We start from the raw sequence: 24,403 nt of genomic DNA, 5'->3' as shown, positions 1-24,403 counted from the left end.
GTCAGCTTTGAGAGGTGGAGTCTGCCCGAGCTGGTACGATTCGACGGATTCAAGCCTGCTATTGAGGACGATGTTTGAGTGCCATGCCGGCCTGGTGACCACGACCGATCGAGGACGTATGGACTTTGCTGCTCGAGCTCATCATGACTAGAGCTGCGTTCCAGCCACCACGCTATCCCGTGAAAGCTCCCGTCACCGGATCCTGTCTCGTTCGTCCACTCGTCCTTTGATCTCGTTTGGAAAAACTTGGGGAGCACAAACCATCTTTCCTTCCATCGGATCACAGCGCAAGAACGCGAGAGCGATTGTCAGATCTTGCCGGAGCGTGGTGGATCTGTTTGCAAATGTTGGTCAAAACCAACACGTCCACAGGGCCGGCCATCGCGAACGACGGTACGCTGCACAGTACTTTGACCTCTTTCGACCCTGAGGCCAGTCAGTCTTTTGACCCGCCACAAGTGGTCGAGGTGAACGAGGGACCGGACGACATTTCGACGGTCTGCCGGAGGCGTACGTCAACAAAGAAAGCCGTGGTTTCGAATGATAGAGGCCTTCACCTTCTTCAATTTGAGACGCCCATTTACGACGAGCTGTGCCTACCGAAAAGGCTGCTTGCCGGTCGAGTCTATCAGACATGCCAAATACGACGCTTGGACAGCTCTCCGGATGGATCACAATCCGCCGGAAGTGACCGAGGCTTTCCAATTCCTCATCCAGGATGTACTTGCAGACGCTGAGGTCAAGCCGGATGTACTCTAGGATTGGGCAGATCACGGCGTCCTCGTCGCAGATCTTCAGACCAGAAGATAATTCAATGTTCAGAAGCACTGGGTAGCATTTCGACATCCGAATCGCAGATCTCCAATCCGGAATCATTTTCTTTGTTCAATCTTCTACTTCGTCTCCTTTCCACTGGATCTGCTTCGCCATGCCGACTACGACTTTGATAGTCGACATTGCTAAGGGTGTGGCATGTCGCTGTCAACCACGATCACCGCACCGAGACGACCGTAGGTCAAGTGCGGATCGGGCGGCCCCGTTCGTCACATGTAAAATAAGCTAGCTGGGCTCGTCAGAAGGGGCTCCTGCGTCTTTGCATTGTCCATGCCAACTCGCTGCATCATGCGGACCTGCCCCGTCGTGGAGGAAAATATGCGTACTCCTTGACCTCTAGGATTGCAGTGCCATATGCTGTTCTGACTTCCTTTCGATATCGCCGAATATAATACTCGCCTCGATCGGTTGGAGGCTCTCGACACGATTTCTCCTCGATCTGCCCACCGCTGTGGCCCGCCCGCCTTTGACCAGCACTGCTCGCTGTTGCCACCAAAGATGATGCGCTCCGTCGGCGGGAGCTGCTGTGTGTGCGCGATGAGGCTGAATTTTGATCAGCAGTATCTGCAGCCGTTGGCGGAGCCTTGTCTCGATCCTCCATGCGGCGGTTTGCTGCTTTATTGAGAGAGGCCTCATCAAGCCGCTTTTGTAGACGTTCGCTCGACGCTATCTGCTTGTCACTCGTGGTTGATTTGGATGTGTTCGCCTGATCGCGCATGTCCTGGCTTGTTCGATCGAAACGCCGGTAGGTGGGTTTTTCCTGCTGATGGTGGTAGATGGTGAGCCTCATTCGCCTTACAAGTGTGTTTGGAGCAAAGAACGAGGTGGCATCGGTGGTAGCTTTTCTTTGAGATGTAACGTGGGACCATGCAGTGCAACTATCATTGCTCACACGTGGGAGCACCACGAGCGCGGCGGGAGCCGAAAGAATTGAAGATAATGGACCAGCGCCGCCCTGATATCATCAGGCGCAAGATGGCGGCTTGAATGAAATCGAGTTCAAACTGGTCTGATGTAGAATATATTTAGACGCTCACGGACCATGCGCAGGAAGCCTCAGTATTGCACATGGGCATCCTTTGCCACCCGGCGCGAGCACAAGAACAGCCACACAGCATGCTTTCGGCAGCACAAAAGAAGGGAAGCCCCAGAGACGTATGCAAGCAGCATATGTTGGCCGTCTGCGAAAGGATCAAGTAAATGGCACGCAATGTCCATATTTCTCAACCTCAGTTCCTGGGACCAGCCAACCTCGATTTTTCAACCCACACCTCGACGGAGTCCTCGCCCACCTGAGCCTGGCCCTTGAAGACGTCGCCATCGTTCGATTTCTCCAAAAGATTGTGAAGTACCTCGGACTTCTCTTTGCAGAAACTATCAAGGTCTGTGTTCGATGGCTTCACCGTTTTGTCGACAAAGTACTGGATGGCCACGGAATTAGCCAATGATAGGTCAGTGTACGACGCTGTGTCAACGTCCTCTGCCACAGCCTCATCGAACAGGGCGTCGGAGCAGATGCGCTTTCTCACTCGCCAGCAGGTTCTGCTCAACCAGCCCTTCTTGCTCTTGGGTCGCTTTTTCGCCCACGCCAGGCGCAGCTGGGCAACAACGCGCACCTGGACTTCGTTGCGGCCCCGTTGGAGGTAAAAGTACATTTCATCCCCGGTAACAGGAGCATGCGATGATGGATGTGACCTCCGCTCAGTGGCCAGCGGATCGCTGTCATCTGCTTCGTCGCCGGTATCGGCGTGCGCATCGTCTTCGTTGTCGATGTCTGCTGCATGCAAGGCCCTGATCAGCCCATGACCTGACCCTTCTTCGTGTTCTTCGTCGGGATGCCTGAACTTTGGCACTCGGTTGAAACGAACGTATTTCTTGGCTGCAGAGTTTGCCTCTTCCACGCTCTCGCGTGCCTCGCAGCACTCCCGCCAGGGCATGTCATCGACTTCGTAGCCTTCGTTCGCATCATCAAGAGTGAACTCGCGACGGACGATGTGGTAGACTCTGTAGCAATAGTCCTCCAGCTCCATATCAGACTCTGGTTCAGACTCTGTATCTTGGATGCTGGCTTCCTCGCACGCCGCGACAACGTTCTGTGTCAAGGAGGCTAGGAATTCGGCAGTCAGCTGTTTGCCACCGGTTGTTGGCCTTTGCGCGGCGTGGGCGAGATGCTTTTCCGCATATTGCGCTGGATCGTCGCGAGGATTCTCGAGGATCGCAGTATCAACTCGTGGTGCTGGAACAGGTGGAGGAAATGTTGGAGGATTAATCCGAGGGGCAATCGCCACCGATGAATCTTTGCGAACCGCGAGACGAACTGTCGGCCTCTGTGGTTCGGCTGTCGGAACAGCGCACACCTCGTGAGCAAGTCTGTTAATTCGAATTTCTGCTTCCTTGTCGCCAACGGCCAGCTGTTTCATCAGGCCAATATCCGCTTCGGTATGATCAACCAGAACCTTGAGCGCCCTGAACCGCTTGCGTAGGGAGTCTTCGCCTTTCGCTACCCCTGTCACTTCTTTCCAAAAGTTGATTGTCTCCGCCCAGGTTTGGTCGCCAATCTCCCGCCAGAGGTAAAGACGTCCATCGGGTGCTGTGATGGACCCGATGGCTTTGATTTGGGATGCAATGGAGTTGTTGGTCTCGGCCGCGCGGCCCTGGTGCTGACCCGGGCGATGGGGATTGGCAATGACAGCGCCTGGCTGAGTCTGCCTGGCGTGATTCGCAATCTTGGCAGTTAGCGGCATGTAAGCGGAAGGAGCATGTTGATTAGCGCGCTGCTCCATCGCACTTGTCCCAGCCGCGCTGTTCAGCGAGAATGGGCCAGCTTTCGTGGGTTGGGCAGCTTCAAGCTGTGAACCCGTAGGTATTGGTTCAGGGGCATTGACGAGTACAAGACCGTCAGTACGGCTCGCCTCAGCATTCTTCTTTGCCTCAGCGTCCATGTCAGCCTGCGCATTTCGAGCGTTCCGCTCCTTGAGCTTTTGCGCCCTGTCGGCCTTTGTCCGTTTCAGCTCCAGCATAGCTTCGTTCTCAGTAGACTTTTGGGCCCTTCGCTCCTTTTCTTGTTGTGCGCGCTCCTTGTTCACGACCTGAAGCGACGCCTTACTGCTCTCCGCCAGTCTCTGAGCGGTTGCTCGCCTCTCAACGCGCTCCTGTTCCTCCTTGGCCTCGCGTTCAAGACGACTCTCAATCAGGCGACGACTCGTCTCCTCGGTACGCTGTTTCGCTTCGAGATCGGCTTGCTCGGCCGCTCTCTTCAGGTCGTCGCGTTTTGCTGCTCGCAGACTTTCGAGCTTTGCAGCTCGGGCGGCCTTTACGCTCGACTGAGTCCTTATGGCGTTCAATTCGCTCAAGGCCTTCTTATTATCGTTCTCGATCTTTCGGGCGAGATCGATGGGCTGTGATGCACGCATGTCGAGCGGTGACCTGCCATCCTGGTTTTTCACTGAAGGAACCTCCGTGTCTGGGGAGTTGGACAATTCGGCTTGATTGGTGGCAAGATCCGGTCTTGTGCCGTGCGACTGTCCGCGGCTGTCGTTTGCCGATGCCTTTGAGTCAATGGCGCTGGTTCCATTGGTCGACAAGTTTTTATTTGCTTTGTCGCTCAACGCCTTCGGCTTCTGCCCTGGTGGCGCCAATCTTCGTTGAAGATGCCCAGCTGGTAGAGTCAATGGCATATGTGGCAGAGCTTTTGTCAAGGGGCGCTTCGGGGCGTTGAGGCCATTCGCCCGAGGTAGCCCAACAGGAGACCTCATCGAGCCTGAACGGGGAGCAACAATGCCCGCTGGTGTGTCCTTACGACCATTTGCTGCGCTCGGGTTCGATTTCTTTCGCAGTGCTTCCAATCTCAGACGCTCACTTTCTTTACGCTGAGCGGCCTTGACGTTTTCCGGCAGGGTTGGTTTTACAACGACAGGTTTCGCAGCAAAGCTGGTCTGCGCGGTCTGAGCCATGAAAGCGGTCGCAGTAGTTGTGGCTTCATCCTCAGAGCTCTCTTCCTCGATCATGAACGGACCCTGTGCCTTTGCGGGCGTTGTATCGAACCGAAGTTGCTGGACAATGGGCTTCGCATCCGTTGTATCGAACAGGCTCTGCTGGATCAATGGTTTCGCATCCGTTGTGTCGAACTGGCTCTGCTGAATCATTGGTTCCGCATCCATTGGTTCCGCATCCATTGGAACCGGCTTGTATTTGCTGTGGGCGGGTCTGCTAAATCCAGAAGCGCGATCAGAAGGGCGAAAGGTGTTGACGCGCATCCGCGCAACCGGGTCGATCCTGATCGGCGCCTCATCGTCGCCGCTCGATAGCTCAATGACCTCGAGTTTTGATTTGGATCTTGGAGGAAAGTTCGATGACCTCGAGTTTGCTGGCGGCTTGTCAAATCGACTGGATTGACAAGAGGATCGACGACGATTAGTTGAGAGTTGATCGGGGCTCTCCTCCATCTTGATTTTCTTCGACGAATGACCGGGGTCCATGAAAGAAGCTGCAGCTCTTTTGTTCCGCAGAGCGTTTGGCCGCGAAGCTTGTCTTGCGTTTGTGGGCGTGCTAGGGTCTTTGTTGCTCGGAAGTTGAGTGTTCAAGGTTGTGTTCGGGTCCTTGCTATTGAAAATTTTCCGAAAATCCCAACTGTTGCCGCCATCTTCCTTGAATCCGAGATCGAATAGACCCATAGCTGCGAGATTCTCTTGGCGGTAATCACTTCCACCAGAGACCTCGACGTGATTCACGTCTGTCAATGAAGATTCAAAGGAGTGTTCGCCTTTCGAAATGATCGGGCGCATGTCAAGTCATGTCCTCCGAGATACGGAATGTGATCGAGGATGTGTAGGGAGTGCGCTGCAGATGCGTCCCTGTTGCAGATGTCCCAGTTGCGGATGTCAAGCCTGGGCTCAGCGCTAGGTGAGGCGAGTGCCGACCTGCTGACGCTTGTCAAGTGGCCTGAAATGTAGTCCTAGAGGGCTTGGCCGATGGTCAGTCTAGGTTCTCTGCGGATGTATGTGATGTTCCAAGAGAGATGAAGTGGCTGCCAATCGCAAGCACTTGAGCACTCAGCTGGACGTCGAATGCTGAACTTTCTCCGAGCCGATGCTGGGAGGTGGTACTTGTGTTTGAGTGGCCGCCATGTCCAGTGCTTCAGTGACTCGTCTCGGGGCGGACGTACCGGTTGTGAAGCCGTATGAGGAGCGGTCTGTGAAGCAATGATTGATGGGCAGTGACGTCCCTTGGTCGACGAGCCTTGATCTATCAGGTTTGAGTATTCGGATCGAGGTTGTGAAGCCAGCGAAAGGGGATGATTGTGGGAGTACCTGCCGTGCTCGTGACAGCAGTGGTGGTTGTGACCGAGGTGAAAGAGGTGGAAGACCTTGTTGTAGATGTAGATTGATGCTTGCTAGAACTTGAGGCAACTGGTTGGTGTAGAAGGTGGATGTCGCAAAGAGGAATGCTTTAAGGTAAGAAAGAGCTTATGTAGTAGCGCTGTGCGGCAGAGTGGCAGAATGGAGCATGATGGCGCATGGAGCATGTGAAAGGCACAATCACGTGCATGTGCACAGAGGGCGCGATTCGGTGCATCCGGCAGAGCTGGTTCTCAGAATGACACGACCCCGTGGCTTCGTTCAGCATGGCGATCGGTTTGGACCAACGTCAATTGTTCTAGTATGCCTCCGGATCGCCGTCCCTGCCGGCATCTCTGATAGTCGGCCTCCCAAACTGTGGCAGGTTCATTACTGCTCCTTCTCAGAGCTGGTTGGCTCGGCGTGCCTGTTCGCCAACCGCTGTCTGTTTCGCGTGGTATGTCATGGCAGTGCTCTGCCGACGGCTTGAAGAGGGCGCATACTTGGCCACTGAGGTGGCCACCCCCTCATCTCTCGTTCTCGGCGCTCAGCTCTGCCATCAAGCCACCTTTGTCCCTCTTATTATCATCCTCTTCCAACTTGAATTTCACGAATTTGTCCAGCCACTTCGCCTTCTCCAGTGCCGCTGTGGTGCAGTTCAGAACACTCAGACCGTCGACAGGTGCACCGCCGTACTTTGCAATCTGACAAACTTCTCCAAAGCGATTGATGCTCACTACGACCTCCCCTTCCCTGCAATGCTCCTCGAGCAATGTCGCGTCTTGCAACATGACCTCTCCGCTTTCGTAGTAGCTTGTTGTAATGCAGAAAGGCTGATGCTGCATCTGCAACTTCACCGGCTCCCTCTCTTGCAGGCTGAAGACTGTGACCTCCTCCCCGTGAATTTCGATGTCCGGTCGGCGGAAGTGCATGAGTGCGGCCACAAGCGCAACACATGCAGCATCTATGATGTTTCCATCGTGGTCGAGAACGTGAATGTCGGCGCGAATGTGGAAACATTTTGAGCCCGCAATGATGCAAAGACTCTCGGTATCTAGTGCACCACTTCGACGAATTGTCTTTTCGAGGAGGCGTGAGAGGAGGATCTCAGTCTGGTCTTGTCTGAACATTCGTCAGCCATCCATTCGCCAATGTTCCTAAGCTCTTTCTTACCGGCCGACTTCAAACGCTGGACTCGCGATAGGACTTAATTCGGTGGAAATGGTGAAAACGCCGTCGAACTTTCGATCCGTATAGGGCGCGATGACTTCTGCTGAGATGGCGACCATGACCCTCGTCTTGCCCAGCCGTACGTCACATACGCCATATTCGTCGCCAAATGCCAGCTCAATGGGCCGGAACTGATCGAAGGCTCTGTTGTCGAGGCGGATGTTCTCCCGGAGAGCAGAGAGAAGAAAGTCGCGCTCATTCTTCGATGGTTCAGCCTCTTGCGGCATGTTGGGCGATATGGAGAGCTCGATACTACCGCATTGTTGTGCTTGGGATTTTGAGTCAAAAGTGAAGTACCAAAGTTTGCATGTGAAGAGGATCGTCATGTAAAACTAGCGCGGCGGGGATGAGTCCGGGCAGGCTAAAATCTGTACGACCTGGGGCACCCTCTACTCCTACCAACGAACATCTACACACGAAACATCTCAGGAACCATTGTTCAAGATGACAACCGCCCACAGACCGACATTCGATCCGGCTCGAGGCAAAGAAGCCGCTCGTGGCGAGGCCTACCATCAGCGCCTTCTACCCGCACACAAAACCCTCAAATACCGCCAGCAAAATCAAGGTACACCGGCGGAGCAAGCAAAGCGCGATCTTCGCGCCGAGCTCTTGCGCGCAGAGGCGAAGCATTACGCGAAGAAAGAAGGCCGCGAGATCACAGACGAGGACGAAGATGAGGTGTCAATACAGAAACAGACATTGCAGCTGGAGGCAGTCGAGGAGGACAATGCTGGCGGAGTCAAGCGGAAGATCGGAACGGTGGAGCCTGGGCTGGACGGCGAACCGGAAGAGGACTACGAGGCGAAGAAGCGGCGAGTACTGGAAGAGACGCGCGACATCGATGCCGATTCAGACGCATCATCGTCTTCGTCGGATTCAGAAGACGACGACGATGACGAAGAAGACGAGACGGCAGAACTCATGCGCGAGCTCGCTAAGATCAAGGCGGAGCGTGCAGAAGCTGCAGCAAAGGCAGCGGCGGAACAAGCGAAGAAGGACGAGGAGCAGCGGGAGAAAGACATTGCTCTGGGCAATCCGCTATTGAATGATGGGAGAAGTAAGGATGGCGATTATGGAGTAAAGCGGAGGTGGGACGACGATGTGGTCTTTAAGAATCAGGGCAGAGGGACGGAGGAGCGAGGAAAGGAGAAGCGATTCGTGAACGACTTGCTGCGAAGTGACTTCCACCGGAGGTTCATGGACAAATATGTGCGATAGACGCGGCAAGAACGTGAAAATCGACATCATCACGACTTCCTACATACTTACGGCTGGTCTGTCGTATTCTCTGCCCCCTTCTAGAACATCTCGTGATCTTCTTGTGGTCGCGAGATGGTAACCACGAGCATCTTCGCTACCAATAGGGCACAACGAGGTCGCACACGATCTCTGCTCCTGAGTTTAACGGCTGGACCCCACGTTGGATGTGACTGAGCTGGAGCTTCTGCACTGGGCGCTGTCGTCCACAACTCCAACATTGGCAGGGTATCAAGCGAAAGGGGCTGAAATCGATGGCGGAGAAGTAAATTCAACGGACAAATACATCTGATCAGATTGCTCAACCCCACAGCCACTGCACAGTACTCATACGCCCTCCAACACACTCGACAAGTATCACGGCAAAGTGAAGAACTGAACCGTCGCATCACCTCCCGCCGTAGATCTCGTCACCCTTCCAGCATTCACACCCGTTTGCGGCAGAACAATTGTCGGCTGTGGCATTACCGGCGCGGGCGCCGCCTGTGCAGCAGCAGCATTCGCCGCATCCCTAGCCGCCCTCTCCTGATTTTGAACCTGCGTCAACGCCCGTCGAACCGCTTGCTCCGCTAATCCAGCAGTCGGGTCGATGCGCGCCGACTCAGCGTCCCATATCGGCTGAAAGGTCTCAATCATCACTTGCAGTGGCTCCGAACCAAAAGAGGCAGCAAGCCCAGTCGCGATGTCCTGGACCTGGTGTATATCTCGCCAGGCTTCCAAGAATGCCGATGGATTCTGGCGAACGACGCGCCACGCAAGCTTGGGACTGCCATCTTCCAGACTTCTGTGGTACAATGTGTGCGTGCGGCGGCGCCATGCCAGGCGATTTCTGCGAGGTATTCTCCCGCGTCCTCCAAAGGTTGAGACTTGGCGCTGCCAGACGTATCGTGGTCGCAAGGTCGGTTGCGGAGTCGGCGATGGAGGAAGACCATCATCTCTCTGCGTGGTCAACTTGGCAGGCCGCCGCGGTGGTTTGGAAGGGGGAGTACGAGCTGGTGGTGTCGACATGTTGCGTATGATCTCAGTGTTTAGCAGGACTCGGCCTCGTAGTCGGCATCGTCGGGCTCCCAGACACGTTTATACCGAAAGCGATTGGGCTTCGAGGCTTTGTTACTGGAGGACAAAGCCATGCCTTGTAGTATTGAAGTTCGCCGGAAGAGGAGTCTGACATTTCTTTGTTGTATCTATTGTGTTGTATGTCGCGAAAATCTCGCTGGTCAAGTATGCCGGTCTGGGTGTTGTGCTAGGAGCTTGAGTCCCTTCAAAATTGCAAACATATTTCCCCCGTTCGCTCAAATTAATTCCACAATATTCGAGCCACTCATACCATGCTTCAAGTTTCCAGCCCTGTCGAGGTGAAAGCACCTTTGAACTTCCAGAATCCAAGGAACATCGGTAGTGGAACGACAACCCAAGCTAATGCAGCCTGGAAGATCAGTGACAATTTCAAGGATCCAGCTGGCTCCCCGTTGTATCCATTCGTAGACTGCAGTGCGTCCATGATGATGACAAATATAGCTCCCAACACCTGACCAACAGTCCATGCAACCACGCTTGACACCTCAGGAGATACCGGAAATGTTGTGATGGCCAGAAGCTCCAGAGCCATGGGCAGCAGACTGAACGATGCGGCGCCCAATAGTGCGAAAATAATGTAAGATCCAGCTGCGCTTCGAGTGCCGGGCATGAAAATCAAAATGGTGTAAAAAATGGCGATGAATGGGACCAGAAGCTTCAGAGTGAAGAGGTATGCCTGCGTGCGGTCTATGATTGGAGACACAACTGCTGCCGTCCCTAAGCCAACGAATATGAGCAGTGCTCCCGCGATGCCAGCTTGGGTCTCCGAGAAGCCATAGGGTTCAAGAATTTGATTCAACAAGGTCGATGTGGCATTGAAGCAGGCAACAAATACCGAGAAGGGTACCAAGATGAGATAGAAGGATCCGTTGTGGATGAGGGAGTGGAATGATAAGGATAGATCAAGCTTCTCAGCGGCGGCAGTGGCGGAGGGTGGAGTAGGAGGTCTCGCGGAAATAAAGAATGATGGAATAGCTGCGACGCTGGAGATGATGGCCGTATAGAGAACCATCGATGGCACGCCGGATGTGTCTGTCGCCAAAAGAGGTCCAACGAGCTGACCGAGAGCACCACCGAGGGGATTTGCGAGAGAGGCGATCGCTGTAGCAGACACCCTACCGCTGTCGCTGAACCACAGATTGCTGTATCTTGTTGGAGCAGCGAGTACGAAGGGTTGAGCGAGACCGATGAGAATCTGTCCGAACATAACGACGCCAAAGTGGCCATGGGAACCCGATCGTGTTCCAGCATATCTGATCCAGTTGCCAACCAACACCAACGCGCTTGCAACCAGAATCGACGTCTTTGGACCGTGGTGATTGAGTACCCAAATGACAGCGGGCGCTGCGATGGCGAAAGCGAACAGGAAGGCTGTGCTCAGCCAATTGATCGCCGTCTCGGAGACGTTGAAATATTCAGCCGCCGTGGTGGAGAGGGCAGCAAAGGTAAGCCAGTCCCAGCTGACGATGATGTTGAGGAGGACGAGTTGAGCGAGGCCAAACCATCGCTGTTTGTAGACGCGATATTTTGGACGAGCTGACACTTCGGAAGCATCAGGATGTTCGGGTCCGATAAAGGCCGTGTCGGTTCGGTTGCTATCCCATCGTTGTACAGGGTACACATCTGGCTCAGATCCAGTCTTGCTGGTCACGCCTTCGCGAGAATACAGTCGCTGTAGACCGTGTCCACGCGAGCTGCTCGCGATATTTTCTCCCATGGTAGAGCCTCTTGACTCGCTTCTGTGGGATGCTGTGCTGGAGTGGGAAGATGGTCGTTGCTCCGGATCATTGAGAGGAGATTCTGTAGACAATGGTGCATACGCATGTTTTCCCTTCATGACTGGGGTAGATCCAAGTTTGCCGCCCAGCGATCTAGTGAATAACCAGTCCCTGCGGTTGTTCGGTCAAACAAGACATCCCTTGCTTCAGGGGATCGTAGATTGCGGCTCGGTACGGTCTAGAACCTGCAATGCTTTCGATCCTTTGATCTCGATCATCGCGGAAGCTGCAAGTGCTCAGGATTCCACTCGCCGCCCGGCTGACAGCACATTGAGGATAGATATATTGTTCATGTATGGTGTTACAGAAGTCCCAAAGTAGCGGAAGGACGTCTGGTTTAGGAGACTACCACCCCAGCTAGCGCGAAGGCTCCTGCCGTGAAGCTTATCTTAGCTAATCGGGCTTTGTACAACGCCATATGATGTGAGTTGATCTGGAAAGCTCCATCAACCACGACTGATGATTCTTCTCGGGGAGGTGGCGATGGAATTCTGCTGAAACGACTTCGACGACCTTGACGACTTGATGAACTGGCCTTTCCTCAACACATCCAATCTCTAAACACTCTCTGGCGGCATCGCCGAGATGCATCAGCAGTTCACAGGCAAATCTCGCCCCAAGCGTCAAGTCAACTTATCTGGTCGATCTTCGAATCCATTTGCCTCATCGACCACATCGGCCAGCGGCGCTCAGAGTGCCGTTGCTTCAGCCCAACAGGAACGTCTTCAACGTCAACAACAGCGAGACCGATTACAGGCATCCTCCCGCATACAAAGGACATGGAGGGGTCATAATGCTCGGCGGAAGACATTCCGGCTTTGGCGGGAGATTTGGGATCAGCAAGAGCAGCGAGTGAGTGGTGGTTATGATACAGCAGATGACTCGCTCCGGCAGCTGAATAGACTGCTGTTGTTCTTCGGTCCGAAGAGTGAGCCATCCGATGTCTCACGGCTCGCCTGGTATGGCACACGACAAGTGACAACGAGTGAGACAATCACATGTTCGGGAGGACCGTGGCCAAGGGCATACTGCCGGCTACAAGAAGCATGCATTGCGGCGATAAAGGCACGAAATCAGGCGGATGCGGAATCGGATCGAACGATATTGGGCATACTCGCATACGCTGCCAGGCAGACGACGTTCACCACGGAGCAAGCGATCGAATACTATGAGACTCTCACATCAGCGAAGGATCTACCGACAGAACAGCTGCAAGGTGCGCTTCTCGCACCCTTGGGTCAATCGAAGGAGGCTTACTCCGGACTGGTGCTTCTCCTCGCGCGGCCACTGGATCCTGATATGCTTGGATTGCTGCGAGCTGCGGTCGATCCTCAATCACTCTCAGACGCAGTCGCTGGACTGGGTACACAAACCTCACGTAGCACTCGAGACCGATTATGGATGCTGGGCAACATTATATGCCTGGCCGGACAGACTAACAATTTGTCCTTCATGGCGGCAGTCGCCCGACTTCTTGGATCTCTCGCCGATGAAGTCGATTTCGAAGGCCAGCCACTCGACTTGAATAATGCATCATACGATAACGAAGTACTTTCAAAAATACCTACCGGATCACCGCTCAACACTTTCCTCCATCAGCAGATGACCTCCCTTCTTGACAGACACGCGATACAAAACCTGCTGTCTGGTAGTCGCATTTTCAACGGCGGCGATCACACGCAGATCCTCGCTGGGTACGCCTTGACGTTGCTGAGATGCTTTCCTCGTCGAGCGGACGACACGCGAATGTGGTTGCATCTCGGACCCAACAGTGCTGACTCCGTTTCACCGACAAGATATCTGTGGGAGGCAACGCAAAGATCACAAATCTTCGGGGACATTCGGTCCAACTCGCGCAGTGTAGTCTCGATTTTGAAGACCTCAAGACCAACATCACAGCAAAAGGACGACTGGACAATAATATTGGTGTTCTTGGAGATGTTTACCTTTGACCTGAAGATCATGGACGACGAGGAATTCATGGGCGACCATCCGGATGTTAAGAAGAACAGTGCCGTTCCGGTCGAGGATATCGCAGTTCTTGTCACCTTTCTCAAGAACCTTGGCTTCACTCTATACTTTGATGCCGCCGAGCTCAACAACTCGACCTCGGTACCTACACGAGATGACACTCCAGCATCATTTTCGCGTCGATTCGGTGCGGTGAATTCGAGCAATCAGACACCGGCGGAAGCCAACGCCCTCACGGTAGGCGGTTTATCTGGGTTGACGATCGACTACCTCAAGGGACTGGTCACGGGTCTCCTGCGAGCCGTGTACGAACGTGATTCGCGGCGAAAATTCCTCCCCAAGGATCACTGGCTCATGATCGACCGGTTTGATATGACGACATTTATTCCTGGTGTCGTCGCGGAAGAAGAATCGCGACATCAAGTGCAGGAGCAAGATGACGAGGACAAGGACGAAGAGTCAGACGACGACATGGAGCTCATCAACGATATCGGCCGAGGTGGAAGCGGAGGCTACGCTCGAGCACGTCTTTTGCGATCACAAGAAGCTCGAGCCCGAGCGCAACGCAAAGCCAGTCGAAAACGATACCTGGAGTCCGTAGCGCCGAGACTGGAGATCCTCCAAAACATGCCCTTCTTCATCCCATTCCACACGAGAGTGCAGATCTTCCGACAGTTCGTTCATCTCGACCAGGAGAAGCGGCGACATGGATTTGTCGATCCAGACATGTGGCGGGAAAGGATGATGTTCCAACCCAACAGCATGCCCGCCCTGGCGAGACATCATGCTAAGATCAAGCGAACTCAGGAATTTCAAGATGCGTATGAGCAGTTTTATGAGCTTGGAGCGGATCTCAAAGAGCCCATCCAGATCACGTTCGTGGATCAATGGGACATGCCAGAAGCTGGCATCGACGGTGGTGGTGTGACGAAGGAATTCCTGACAAGCGTCATCAGCCAAGCGTTCGATCCAGATGCCAACAACATGGAACAGTTCTTTGTCGAAAACGACCAGCATCTTCTCCACCCCAACCCGACCGCCTTCGAAACCCTCAAGTACCGCCTCGTCTCCGCCGGCCACCGCCCTGACTCGGACGAAGTGCGCACTCAGATGCGCGAACTCTATCGCCAATACGAATTCCTCGGCCGGATCATTGGCAAATGTCTCTACGAAGGCATCCTCGTCGACGTCTCCTTCGCCGGCTTCTTCCTGAAGAAATGGGCCTTGACCGGCGGCACCGGCAGCGCACCCTCCGAATCCCATTACCGCGCCAACATCAACGATCTCCGCGAACTCGACGAGTCCCTCTACAAAGGCCTCCTCCAGGTCAAATACGCCTCTGACGCCTCCGACCTCGGCATGACCTTTTCCGTCAACGACATTGTCACATCATCCCCGTCCTCCAAACCCCACGTCCTCGAAGTCGATCTCATCCCCAACGGCGCCAACACCCCCGTCACCAACGAAAATCGCCTCCTCTACATCAACGCCCTCTCCCGCTACCGCCTGCAAACGCAATCCACCGCGCAGACCCGTGCTTTCCTCCGCGGCCTGGGCGACATGATCCAGCCCTCTTGGCTTTCGATGTTCAACCAATCCGAATTGCAAACACTCATCGGCGGCGCCTCGGCCGGCATCGACGTGCAAGACCTCCGCAGAAACACCCTCTACGGAGGGACCTACGTCATCGGCACAGATGGGCTGGAACACCCTTCCATCCAGCACTTCTGGCGGGTCATGGAGACCTTTCCCGACGAAGATCGGAGGAAAGTCTTGAAGTTTGTGACGAGTACCCCAAGAGGACCGTTGTTGGGTTTCGGACATTTGAATCCGAGGTTTAGTATCAGGGATAGTGGGAGGGATGAGAATCGTTTCCCCACGACGAGTACGTGTGTGAATTTGTTGAAGTTGCCGATGTATGGGAGTGAAGAAAGGTTGAGGAGGATGTTGCTTGCGGCGGTCAATAGTGGAGCGGGGTTCGATCTTTCGTAAGAGAGAATTGGAGAGGATCTTGAAGCTGAAAAGTTTCGTAACTTTGACAGATGGGAAGAGGAATTGCCTTATTAGCATTGACATGAAGGAAATCTTCCTGCCCTCATCAGCTCCACCGCCATCTTCCTCCTTGCGCACCGCGTAGCCTCGGCGCCGTCGACGGAGGATCTGTCCAACTACCACGGTGCACACCATTCTTGCCCTTGTCCATGGGAAGGTGGGATTGGTCGGCGATAACATCGAAGAATAAGCATGTTCCTGAGGCAGGAACATGCTTAGACAGGGACATGCTTGGACTCCCATCCCTCGTGCTACAAATAGGAGGTACGTTCCTCGTTCAAACATGGAAACAGAGATAAGGTAGTGAGGTGTTGCTGCCGATAGAACCTAATGCATGAGACCGTGCTTGGACGTGTCGATCACGAAGCATTGATTGTTGCTTGCGCTTTTTCATGTCGGTCTTCGTTCCGGAATTCCAACAGTCATGCAGTTCACAGGGCACCGAATATGGCGACGTCGGGACTGCGATACTCCCGCTTGGTGGACACTGACGCCTTGCGGGGGGTGGTACGGTTTACTGGTCCCAATTTTGACCTCAGAGAGAACTGGAGAGGTTGATGGGAAGGAGGAAAGAGGGATGGGTGGAAAGCGGGAGAGAAACGTGGGTTGAAGCATACGAAGTACCAAAGAAGTCGAACCTGGAATGAGTCGATACCTTATTGTCTGCGGAAACCGGCTCTTTGACGGGCACTGACTGTACTGCTACATCCTCACAAATTTCGTGCTCGTCAGTCGGGATCTACTTCGATACTCCTAAACGTCACCTCCTGTCCAGCACCGCGAGACATCGGCACCGATGCAGCGAATGAACGATAATGGCTTCATAATAAGCGCAAGCGAGACGGAAAACACGTCGGTGCTCCACGTGCGCCGCTTCTTGCTGATTGATACCTGGAGGTGGACAAGGCAAACAATCCAGCACGTGTCGTTTCGCTTTGACCATGAGCCGAGCGGGCTTGAGACCGAATGGAGCCCACATTCACTGTGGATGGACTGTGGTAAGCGATCCAATCCATCGGGACATGCTGATGGTCATGCGTCCGGCAATTTTTGTCTCCACATGGAAGTTGGCGCAGATTTGGAGGTGGTGTGTGATTGAGTCGAAGTGCCGGTCGGGCGGCTATCTGTGCTGACGTGCAGGTCGATTGTCGGAGGAGTTTGAACGTCGTTGTTGACGGCCTGGGCAGGCATCGGGGCGTGAAGTGTGTTTGTCTGTGCGTACTGAATAATGTGGCATAGCCGGACTTTAACCTCATCAACACCGAGGATTCAAGCAAGCAGAGACGAAACCTACAGTTTGCGGTCGCATGAACAGGTACAAAATGTGTTGTATACGACCCTCACGCGGCGCGCTTGTCTGTTCACTCGCTTAGACACAGGTACAAGTACCAGTTGTACAAAGGCAGCGACCGACCGCCAGTTCATTTCTTCCCCCACCGAGCGAGAGAGCTGCATGCGTTGTCCGTGGGATCGGACATGTGATTCATTTTTGCTGTGCTGCGCTGCCCACCTCACTCTTTCCTTGTCGCTGCTGCTGTGCCGTTACTTTTGTGCATGCATTGCAGTAGAACTAGTGTGAGCAGGTGAGCGGGCTTGTTGCATGGATGCTGCACTATACGTCTTGATGACTTGACAATGACAATTGTATGTGACGTAGGGTATGTGGTATGGGTGTGGGCGCGAGAAGAAGTGAGTCTCTGTCTCTCAGGTGACCTCGCCCGTCGGTAGAAGCGCGATGGGTTGAGATCGACGACCGGGGGTGATGAAGATTGGCCGCCCGGCGGTGATGGACAAAAGTGCCGTCGGTTTGTTGTTGGAAATCAGGGAAAATGACATCTCTTCTTGTCTTCTTGTCTTCTTGTCTAGGTTTGTTCATATCAACTTGTATCTGACTGTATTATATTCATCTCATCCACTCTGTTATCAATCATTGGTGTGTTCACATGATCGGTCGGAGTCTCGGAGATATTCGGCGAGGCAGCCTGGGATCTCCATTAGGAAGGAAGCTAGAAGCTGTGGGCTGATGATGAGACCGACCGGCACCGGCCCCGGCACTCAGCTCCAGGTCCTGCTCTCGGGTCGGGCATATCTACTGGCTGACGAGGTAAGGTAGGGTATCTTGGAGAGTGAGAAAGTCCGACAGAGAGAAGATTTGCGATCATTCTTCTCATTCATCACAGGATAATCACATCTGCTACCTTTCCTCCTTGGTTGGGTTGCGATCAATTCTTGGGATGACTCGGCCGGGGAAGTTGGAACACGACGACTAGACCCAAAGTCTGAATGAGGTGGTCGCCCATCCACCGTATATCCGACCCATTCTATAGTTCGAGTTCTACCGACCAGACGCCCGACCGGACAGATCACGCTACCATCAGATCCGATCATCCTCCTCTTCTTCCTCACACACACAATACACCATACCATACAGCACCATCCCACGCGGTCGGATGCGTCGTCAAAGTCGACCACGTTCACATCCCACCTTCAACCCCACCACGACTCCACCGCACACCGCCAGCTTGGGTCCGACCTCAACGAAAGCACCACCCACCACAGCACCCGACTGAATGGCCGAGCCCTCTTGTCGAGGGGACGCCAACACCCGCCGACAATCCTTTCGCAAATCCCTGGCCGACGCCGCCTTACCCCAGGATTACCTCGACCTGCTTGAGCAGAAACGGAAACAATTGGATGATTCAATCCACAAATACATCGCGGCGAAAGAGCGCGACTACAAGACGTATGAGAAGGACTTGAGAGTGCAGTACAAGCAGAGTGGGAATGGAGGAGGAGGTGTGAATGAGGCTACTGCGGGGAAGACGAGAAGAACTTCATCCGAGTCAACGGTCCGAGATCCTTCGAATTCGCCGCAAATCCGTGGACAGCAGCAGCAGCAGTCGGTCGTGGATGCGCTTTTGGCGAATGGACTGAGCAGGCAGCAGATTGGTCAACCTTTAGCTATCTCAGCGGTGGACGATGAGGACGGTTCAACGGTGTTGCAGGCCAAGTCGGCGGCGGGTTTGGTCAATCGCAGAGCTAGCAACGAGCGGGAGAAGGAATTTCTAGGAGTCTTTACGCCGACGTTCCTTCCTGCGCTAGGGGAGAAGGTGGAACGAAAGGAGGAGAAGGAGAATGACGTCCCGCTGGGAGCAGGTCGGTCAGAGTCGGCACCACCTGCGGCTGCACCGTCAAGAGAAGGCGGAGGAGAGGAGGACGCATTACAACGAGCAAATTCAGACTCGACGGTACAGGCCAAGTTGAAGAGACCGGTGCACCTGCAGCTCGCTCATCGGACGTCATCATCAGGATCTTCCGCGGATGGAAGACTGGCTTCCGCGTTGAAGTCACCGAGTGGGGAGCGGTCGAAGCGGAAACGAGTTTCTCTAGCGGTTGGAGATTCGATCGTCAAACCGTCGGATAACGTTCCGCTGTCGTTGCTGAACAACAACCACACGCCTTCACATTCACGGACACGATCATCGTCATCGTCACGGAAGGAGAAGGAGAGGGAGAAGATGGCTTCGATCGACGCACAGGTCGCCAGTGGATTGAATGGCGTAAAGGGAGTGGCCGCGGCTCAGTCGGAAACACGGCCATCTACAGATCCCTCACCACAGCCATCCGTCACAACACAGCCCGCCAAAGCCGACCCATCACCAGCAAGAAGTCCTGAAACCACGACACCCGCGGCCACACCCAATTCATCCACAACACAAACGCCCATCTCACCTCCGGAACCCTCACGAACCAAACTCGATCCGGACGGCGATCTCTTCGACCTCGAAAACGAAGACGAAGACTCCGACCGACCACAATCACCAGACTCTACATCCGATCCCGACGAACCTATCGTCACAGGCCGCGTACAGCCATCTCCCAGCCTCCGCTCCTCACCCGACGACACCTCCGATCAGGACATGGTCACGTCGTCTCCAGCAGACCACATCGAACCCCTCTCTCCCAGCTCCTACACCTCGCCGTCATCCTCTCGCCAACCTACATATCCCGGTTTCCGACGTCCCTCGGCGAACATGGACCCCGTGTATCGCGGGCAGGATTACGAGCGCGCGGAGGAGAGAGTCGTGGCGGAGGAGATTTATGGGAGTCGGTATGAGCGCGCGGGGGCATCGAGTTTTACGAGTGGCAGTCTAGGGGAGAGTTTCATGGCGAGGAATGCAGAGTTGATGAGGGCGAGGGTGGGAGGGAGTCAGAGTCAGAGGAGGGAGGCCGAGGGGGTGAGGTCTTGAAATGATGGAGATTTGGCGAAGGCGAGTAGCCGAGGATTGGAATGTATGATTGAAAGGAGACATGATGTGTAGATAAGAACCTTTGGATTTTTGGATGGATATACCCGGATGTAAATGAAAGGAGGGACATGAATGAAAGAGACAGCTTTGTTGACGAATATACGTGTTACTGTTCGTTCCATGTCCCTTCTCCACGTGATTAACACCTTCTACCACTTCCAATCTGAAGGAGGCGACCTGTCCACATCCACCCACCTCCATCACCATCACCACCATCACCGATCGCTATCTTACCCCTCTCCTACCTCATCCCCGCCTCCTAGCCAGACTCTCCCTCCTCGCCTCTCCCTCTCCAGCATCATAAGTGCTCTCCAACATGAACGGACTCTTCGCCCGAATCTCCTGGCCCTTGACCAATAAGACCACCGGCACAGCACTCAACGCCAGTCCAATGAACCCCACCAGACTCGACGCCCACGCCGTTCCGAGGGTACCGTACAGCGCCGGCGTAGCGAGGGGTAAGAAGGCGCCGAAGACGTTCCGACCCATGGAGGCCGCGGACAAAGCGGAGCCGGCATATTTTTCATAGGCGTCGGCGAGGTAATTCACCACACTGAGATAGATGGAGTACACCCCGACGCCCACGCATCCAAGCCCAAACGTCGGCACGATCCAGTGGATATCCTCGCGACTCGTCCATCCGAACCAGAACATCCCCGCGCTGAAGATGAGACTGCCAGGAACAGCGGTGTATAACCTCGCTTCGGGGATGGGTTTCCCGGGTCGTTCGGTGTTGCGGTGAGCGGAGGAGAGGTAGAGCGCGTCTTGAATGGGATTGAGGAGGGTGGCGAGTAGGGCGCCGACGGACAGGGCGAGTTGGACCAGGGTGACTTGGAAAGTGGAGAAGTCGTAGACTTGGGAGAAGACGAGGGGCACGGAGGATTGAAAGAGGAAGAGGATGCCCCAGGCGAAGGAGACCCAGAGGGTGAAGGCTATGACGACGAATTCCGAGGTGAGCATCTTCGTTGGGCGGAGGAAGGAGATTTTGATGGCGGCGAGGAGACCGGTGTCCGCTTGCTCGAGAGGGGAGGTGACCCTCTTGTAGCCTTCTTTTCGGAGCTTTTGGGCGCGTTTCATGAGGAGGACGTCGCCGCGGGTTTCGGTGAGGATGAAGTAGAAGATTGGGAGGAGGCCGCCGTCGATGATCAGTTGGATCCAGTAGATCCACCGCCAGGAGAGGGAGGTGGTGATGGCGCCGCCGATGAATGGTCCCAGAGCGATGCCGACGACTCCGGAAAGGGCGAAGATGGACATCGGAAGACTACGAGCGCGGTCACCACGCCAGATGTCCGTGATGGTGCCGCCGACGATGTTGATGGCCACGGATGAAGCACCGCCGGCGAAGAAGCGGGTGACGAGGATTGTGGCGAAGTTGGGCGCGAGAGCGGAGGGAAGGAGAAACAGGAGGAAGAGGACATAGGAGGCGAAGTAACCCGGCATGCGGCCTGTGTTTTCGGTCAAGGGGACGAAGACGAGAGGTGCAATGGCGGCGCCCATGTTCCAGGTCACGAGGCCAAAGGAGATGTAGGGAAAGTTGGTCTCGTCGATGGACCAGAGGGCTTTCATCTGAGGTGTGGCCACGCCGTATGCTCCGGCTGGGAGACCGAGAAGAACAGAGCTGGGAGATAGTGAGCGAGGAGTATGTCTATGACTTTGTGAGAGAGACTCACATGAAGCAAGTGGTAATCGTGATCAGCCACTTTCGTTTGTCAGACCAGTTGAAGGGATTCTCGGGGTCATCTGGTCCTTCCCAATCGACGAAATGCTTTTCTTGAAACGCATCGTCGTTCAAATCATGATGCTGGTGATGCTCATAAGCGCCATGCTGAGCTGTATGACCGAGAGGATCGGGTGCTGGGAGGAGTTAGTCAAGCCATTGATGCTCGTCAGGCTTTCACGACTTACCAATGTCAATGTGTGTGTGCGGGATCCCTTGTCTATACTCGTTATGCTCGTCCTCGTCCTTTTCGTTTGTCACATCCGAACAGGTTACGGAGATGCTTCTTTCCATGGTCAGTCTTGACATGGTGGCAGTCGAGAGAGGTTTCCAGCGCAATGAGGGAAGAAGAATGAAAGGAAACGTGAAGATAGAATCAGACGTAGAGGGACTGATGGGATGTGACATCAGGTATCAACAGACACCTAAGTAGCCTTCCCTTTGCGATCGTCGTCGATCTGAATGCTGCTGACGTCGAGTCGGGCATCGTGTAGTCTAGACGAGGCATCGCGAGTCGCGAATGGTGGAGTGATAGCACGAGAGGCAGGTTTTGCCTGATCATGGAGGCTCCTCTTCTGGTACAGCTGACGATTGCCCGATTGGAGGAGTCCAGCTCATATGTTCGTGGGACCGAGCATTGCCTAAGCACTTAGTGCTTCCCTGTGAAGGAGGAAGCAGCAGACGGGGGTCGTCAGGTCACATTGCCGACTCATCGCTGATGCTGAGGTGCATGACAGACATTCGACTGCATCTCTACGACTGTACGCGCGATCGACGAAGAAGAAGCGGATATAAGGCACCGTAGATGTCTAGGAAGGTGAGTTGGTCGGAGCAGGAAGACGAGGAACGTCGTTGACCATCAAGTGACAAGCTTCCGGCATGCCGCTGCGGGCCGCGGTCGATCTGGGGAAGCGATGTCGCTCTCCAAAAACTGCCCCTCCTCTTTGCTCATCCACCTCCACCGGATCAGCGCCACACATAGGAGGCTCACATGTGATCTCGCGCGCCTGATGACAAACTTCGCGTCACCCTGAACGCCTTGTCGAAAGTTTGATCATCTCCAACTATCACTCTCACCCATCTTCCCTTCCCTCATCCACCATGTCGAACGAGGCCGAGCCAGTCGCCAACGGCACTGAAGCACCAAATGGAACCTCGTCATCACCCAAGCCAGGCACCCCGACCAGTAAGTCTGGCTGGGATGGCAAGCTGAGAGTGAACAAACAAGCCACTCTGGCGAACCCCGAAGCGCTCAGTGATCCTGATTATTCGGACGAGGATGCACCTCCGGTTGATCAAATCGATGCAGACGAAGATTTGCTGGAAGGGGAGGATCCTGATGTTGAGGTGAGTGCAGGAGCCGCATGAACAAGGAAGAGGCCTGACACAGGTCCCCAGGAAATCGATGTGCAACACTCCCGTGTCTCCTCCATGGCCTCACTACATCTCGAACGATTCAAGAAACTGCAACGAATTTGCCTTCGCCAGAACCAAATCCAGAAAATCGAGCTGCCGGATACGTGTGCATCCACATTGGAAGAGTTGGAGCTATACGACAACCTCTTGAAGCATATTGAAGGACTGGAGCCATTCACATCTCTCACAACGCTCGATCTCAGCTACAACAAGCTGAAGCATATCAAGCACGTGGAAACGTTGAAGAAGCTACACCATATATACTTCGTGCAGAACCGCATCTCAAAGATTGAGAATTTGGAAGAGTTGACGAACCTCACATATCTGGAGCTGGGAGCGAACAGAATACGAGAGATTGAGGGACTCGAGACGCTCACAAAGTTGGAGTCGCTGTGGCTGGGACAGAACAAGATCACGGAATTGAAGGGATTGAGCACTCTGACCAACCTACGGACACTGAGCATTCAGGCAAATCGACTCACCTCGCTCGACGGCATTGAGACAATACCGCAGTTGACGGAGTTATACGTCAGCGACAACAAGATTACATCTCTCGAGCCGCTCAAGAACAACACCAAGCTCGAGATTCTCGACTTTCAAACCAATCCCATCAAGGATCTGAAAGGACTGGAGGAGTTGAACGATTTGGAGAACGTCTGGGCGTCAAACTGTCAGATCGACAGCTTCCACGAAGTGGAGCGAGTGTTGAAGAACAAGGAGAAGTTGGAAGAGGTCTACCTGGAAGGCAACCCGATACAACGACAGAATCCGGTCTTGTACCGCAACAAGGTCCGACTGGCTTTGCCACAGATTACGAAGATTGATGCTGGTGAGTCGACTTGTCTACGTGCATGAAGAGCGTATGCTAACCGTTGTGCAGCATATGTCAAAGTGACGTGATTGATGCGACTGGATGTGTTACGACCATATCATCATGCATGTGAATGAGGAGTTCAAGCATTGCAGCGAGAGGCATTAATGAGATACCACTGATTGAAGTGGGCCAGGAAAGGTCCAGCAAATAGAAGCACAGTAACGCCCCGTCGTGTGCGTTCGGGTGTCTGAATTCGAGGATGAAGCAGAGCGGCACGAGGGGTTCTTCGAGGATTGCATCTCACGTGCGCTGCATTTCCGTATCTACGATTCAGCGCAGCCGCTCCAATCGGCTTCACATCAAGTGGCCATGACGGAGTGCTCAACATCTCAAAGTTCTTGATCGTGGTCGTCCAGTGCGAGCCCACTAGTCTCGTGCTGCATAGATGAATGTCTAGTACTGTGGTCCACGGCAACGGTCAAGCGCGGCATGCTCTCGCCCGCGATACGGCCATCACCAAGGATCCACTTTCGGCGCTGGCACAACCACCTCCCTCTCTCCCTCAGCACCATCCCTTTCATCCTTCCGCGGATCCCCGCTCCTCTCCT

At 54.3% G+C, this 24,403-nt stretch overlaps 4 protein-coding genes across 4 annotated transcripts; 2 read left to right on the top strand and 2 right to left on the bottom strand.

Moving 5' to 3' along the window:
- Positions 1-6,697: 6,697 nt before the first annotated feature.
- MYCGRDRAFT_108491 (uncharacterized protein) lies at positions 6,698-7,660 on the bottom strand (the record flags this gene model as incomplete). Its single annotated transcript, XM_003853661.1, has 2 exons — positions 6,698-7,292; positions 7,344-7,660. The coding sequence occupies 2 exons, from the start codon at positions 7,625-7,627 to the stop codon at positions 6,698-6,700; spliced, it is 879 nt and encodes a 292-aa protein (XP_003853709.1).
- Positions 7,661-7,844: 184 nt separating this feature from the next.
- On the top strand, positions 7,845-8,621 carry MYCGRDRAFT_39745 (uncharacterized protein; the record flags this gene model as incomplete). Its single annotated transcript, XM_003854506.1, has 2 exons — positions 7,845-8,117; positions 8,169-8,621. 2 exons carry the CDS (start codon positions 7,845-7,847, stop codon positions 8,619-8,621), a joined length of 726 nt encoding a protein of 241 aa, XP_003854554.1.
- Positions 8,622-9,993: 1,372 nt separating this feature from the next.
- Positions 9,994-11,454, bottom strand: MYCGRDRAFT_38572 (uncharacterized protein; the record flags this gene model as incomplete). Its single annotated transcript, XM_003853660.1, has 1 exon — positions 9,994-11,454. One exon carries the CDS (start codon positions 11,452-11,454, stop codon positions 9,994-9,996), a length of 1,461 nt encoding a protein of 486 aa, XP_003853708.1.
- Positions 11,455-13,683: 2,229 nt separating this feature from the next.
- MYCGRDRAFT_99443 (uncharacterized protein) lies at positions 13,684-23,836 on the top strand (the record flags this gene model as incomplete). Its single annotated transcript, XM_003854507.1, has 4 exons — positions 13,684-13,944; positions 22,379-22,382; positions 22,753-22,912; positions 22,964-23,836. 4 exons carry the CDS (start codon positions 13,923-13,925, stop codon positions 23,834-23,836), a joined length of 1,059 nt encoding a protein of 352 aa, XP_003854555.1.
- Positions 23,837-24,403: the final 567 nt, after the last annotated feature.

Source organism: Zymoseptoria tritici, chromosome 3 (assembly GCF_000219625.1).
Source record: "Zymoseptoria tritici IPO323 chromosome 3, whole genome shotgun sequence".
Classification (NCBI taxonomy): Eukaryota; Fungi; Ascomycota; class Dothideomycetes; order Mycosphaerellales; family Mycosphaerellaceae; genus Zymoseptoria; species Zymoseptoria tritici.
Note: the sequence above shows the minus strand (reverse complement) of the source record. Positions and strands in the feature narration are given on the sequence as shown.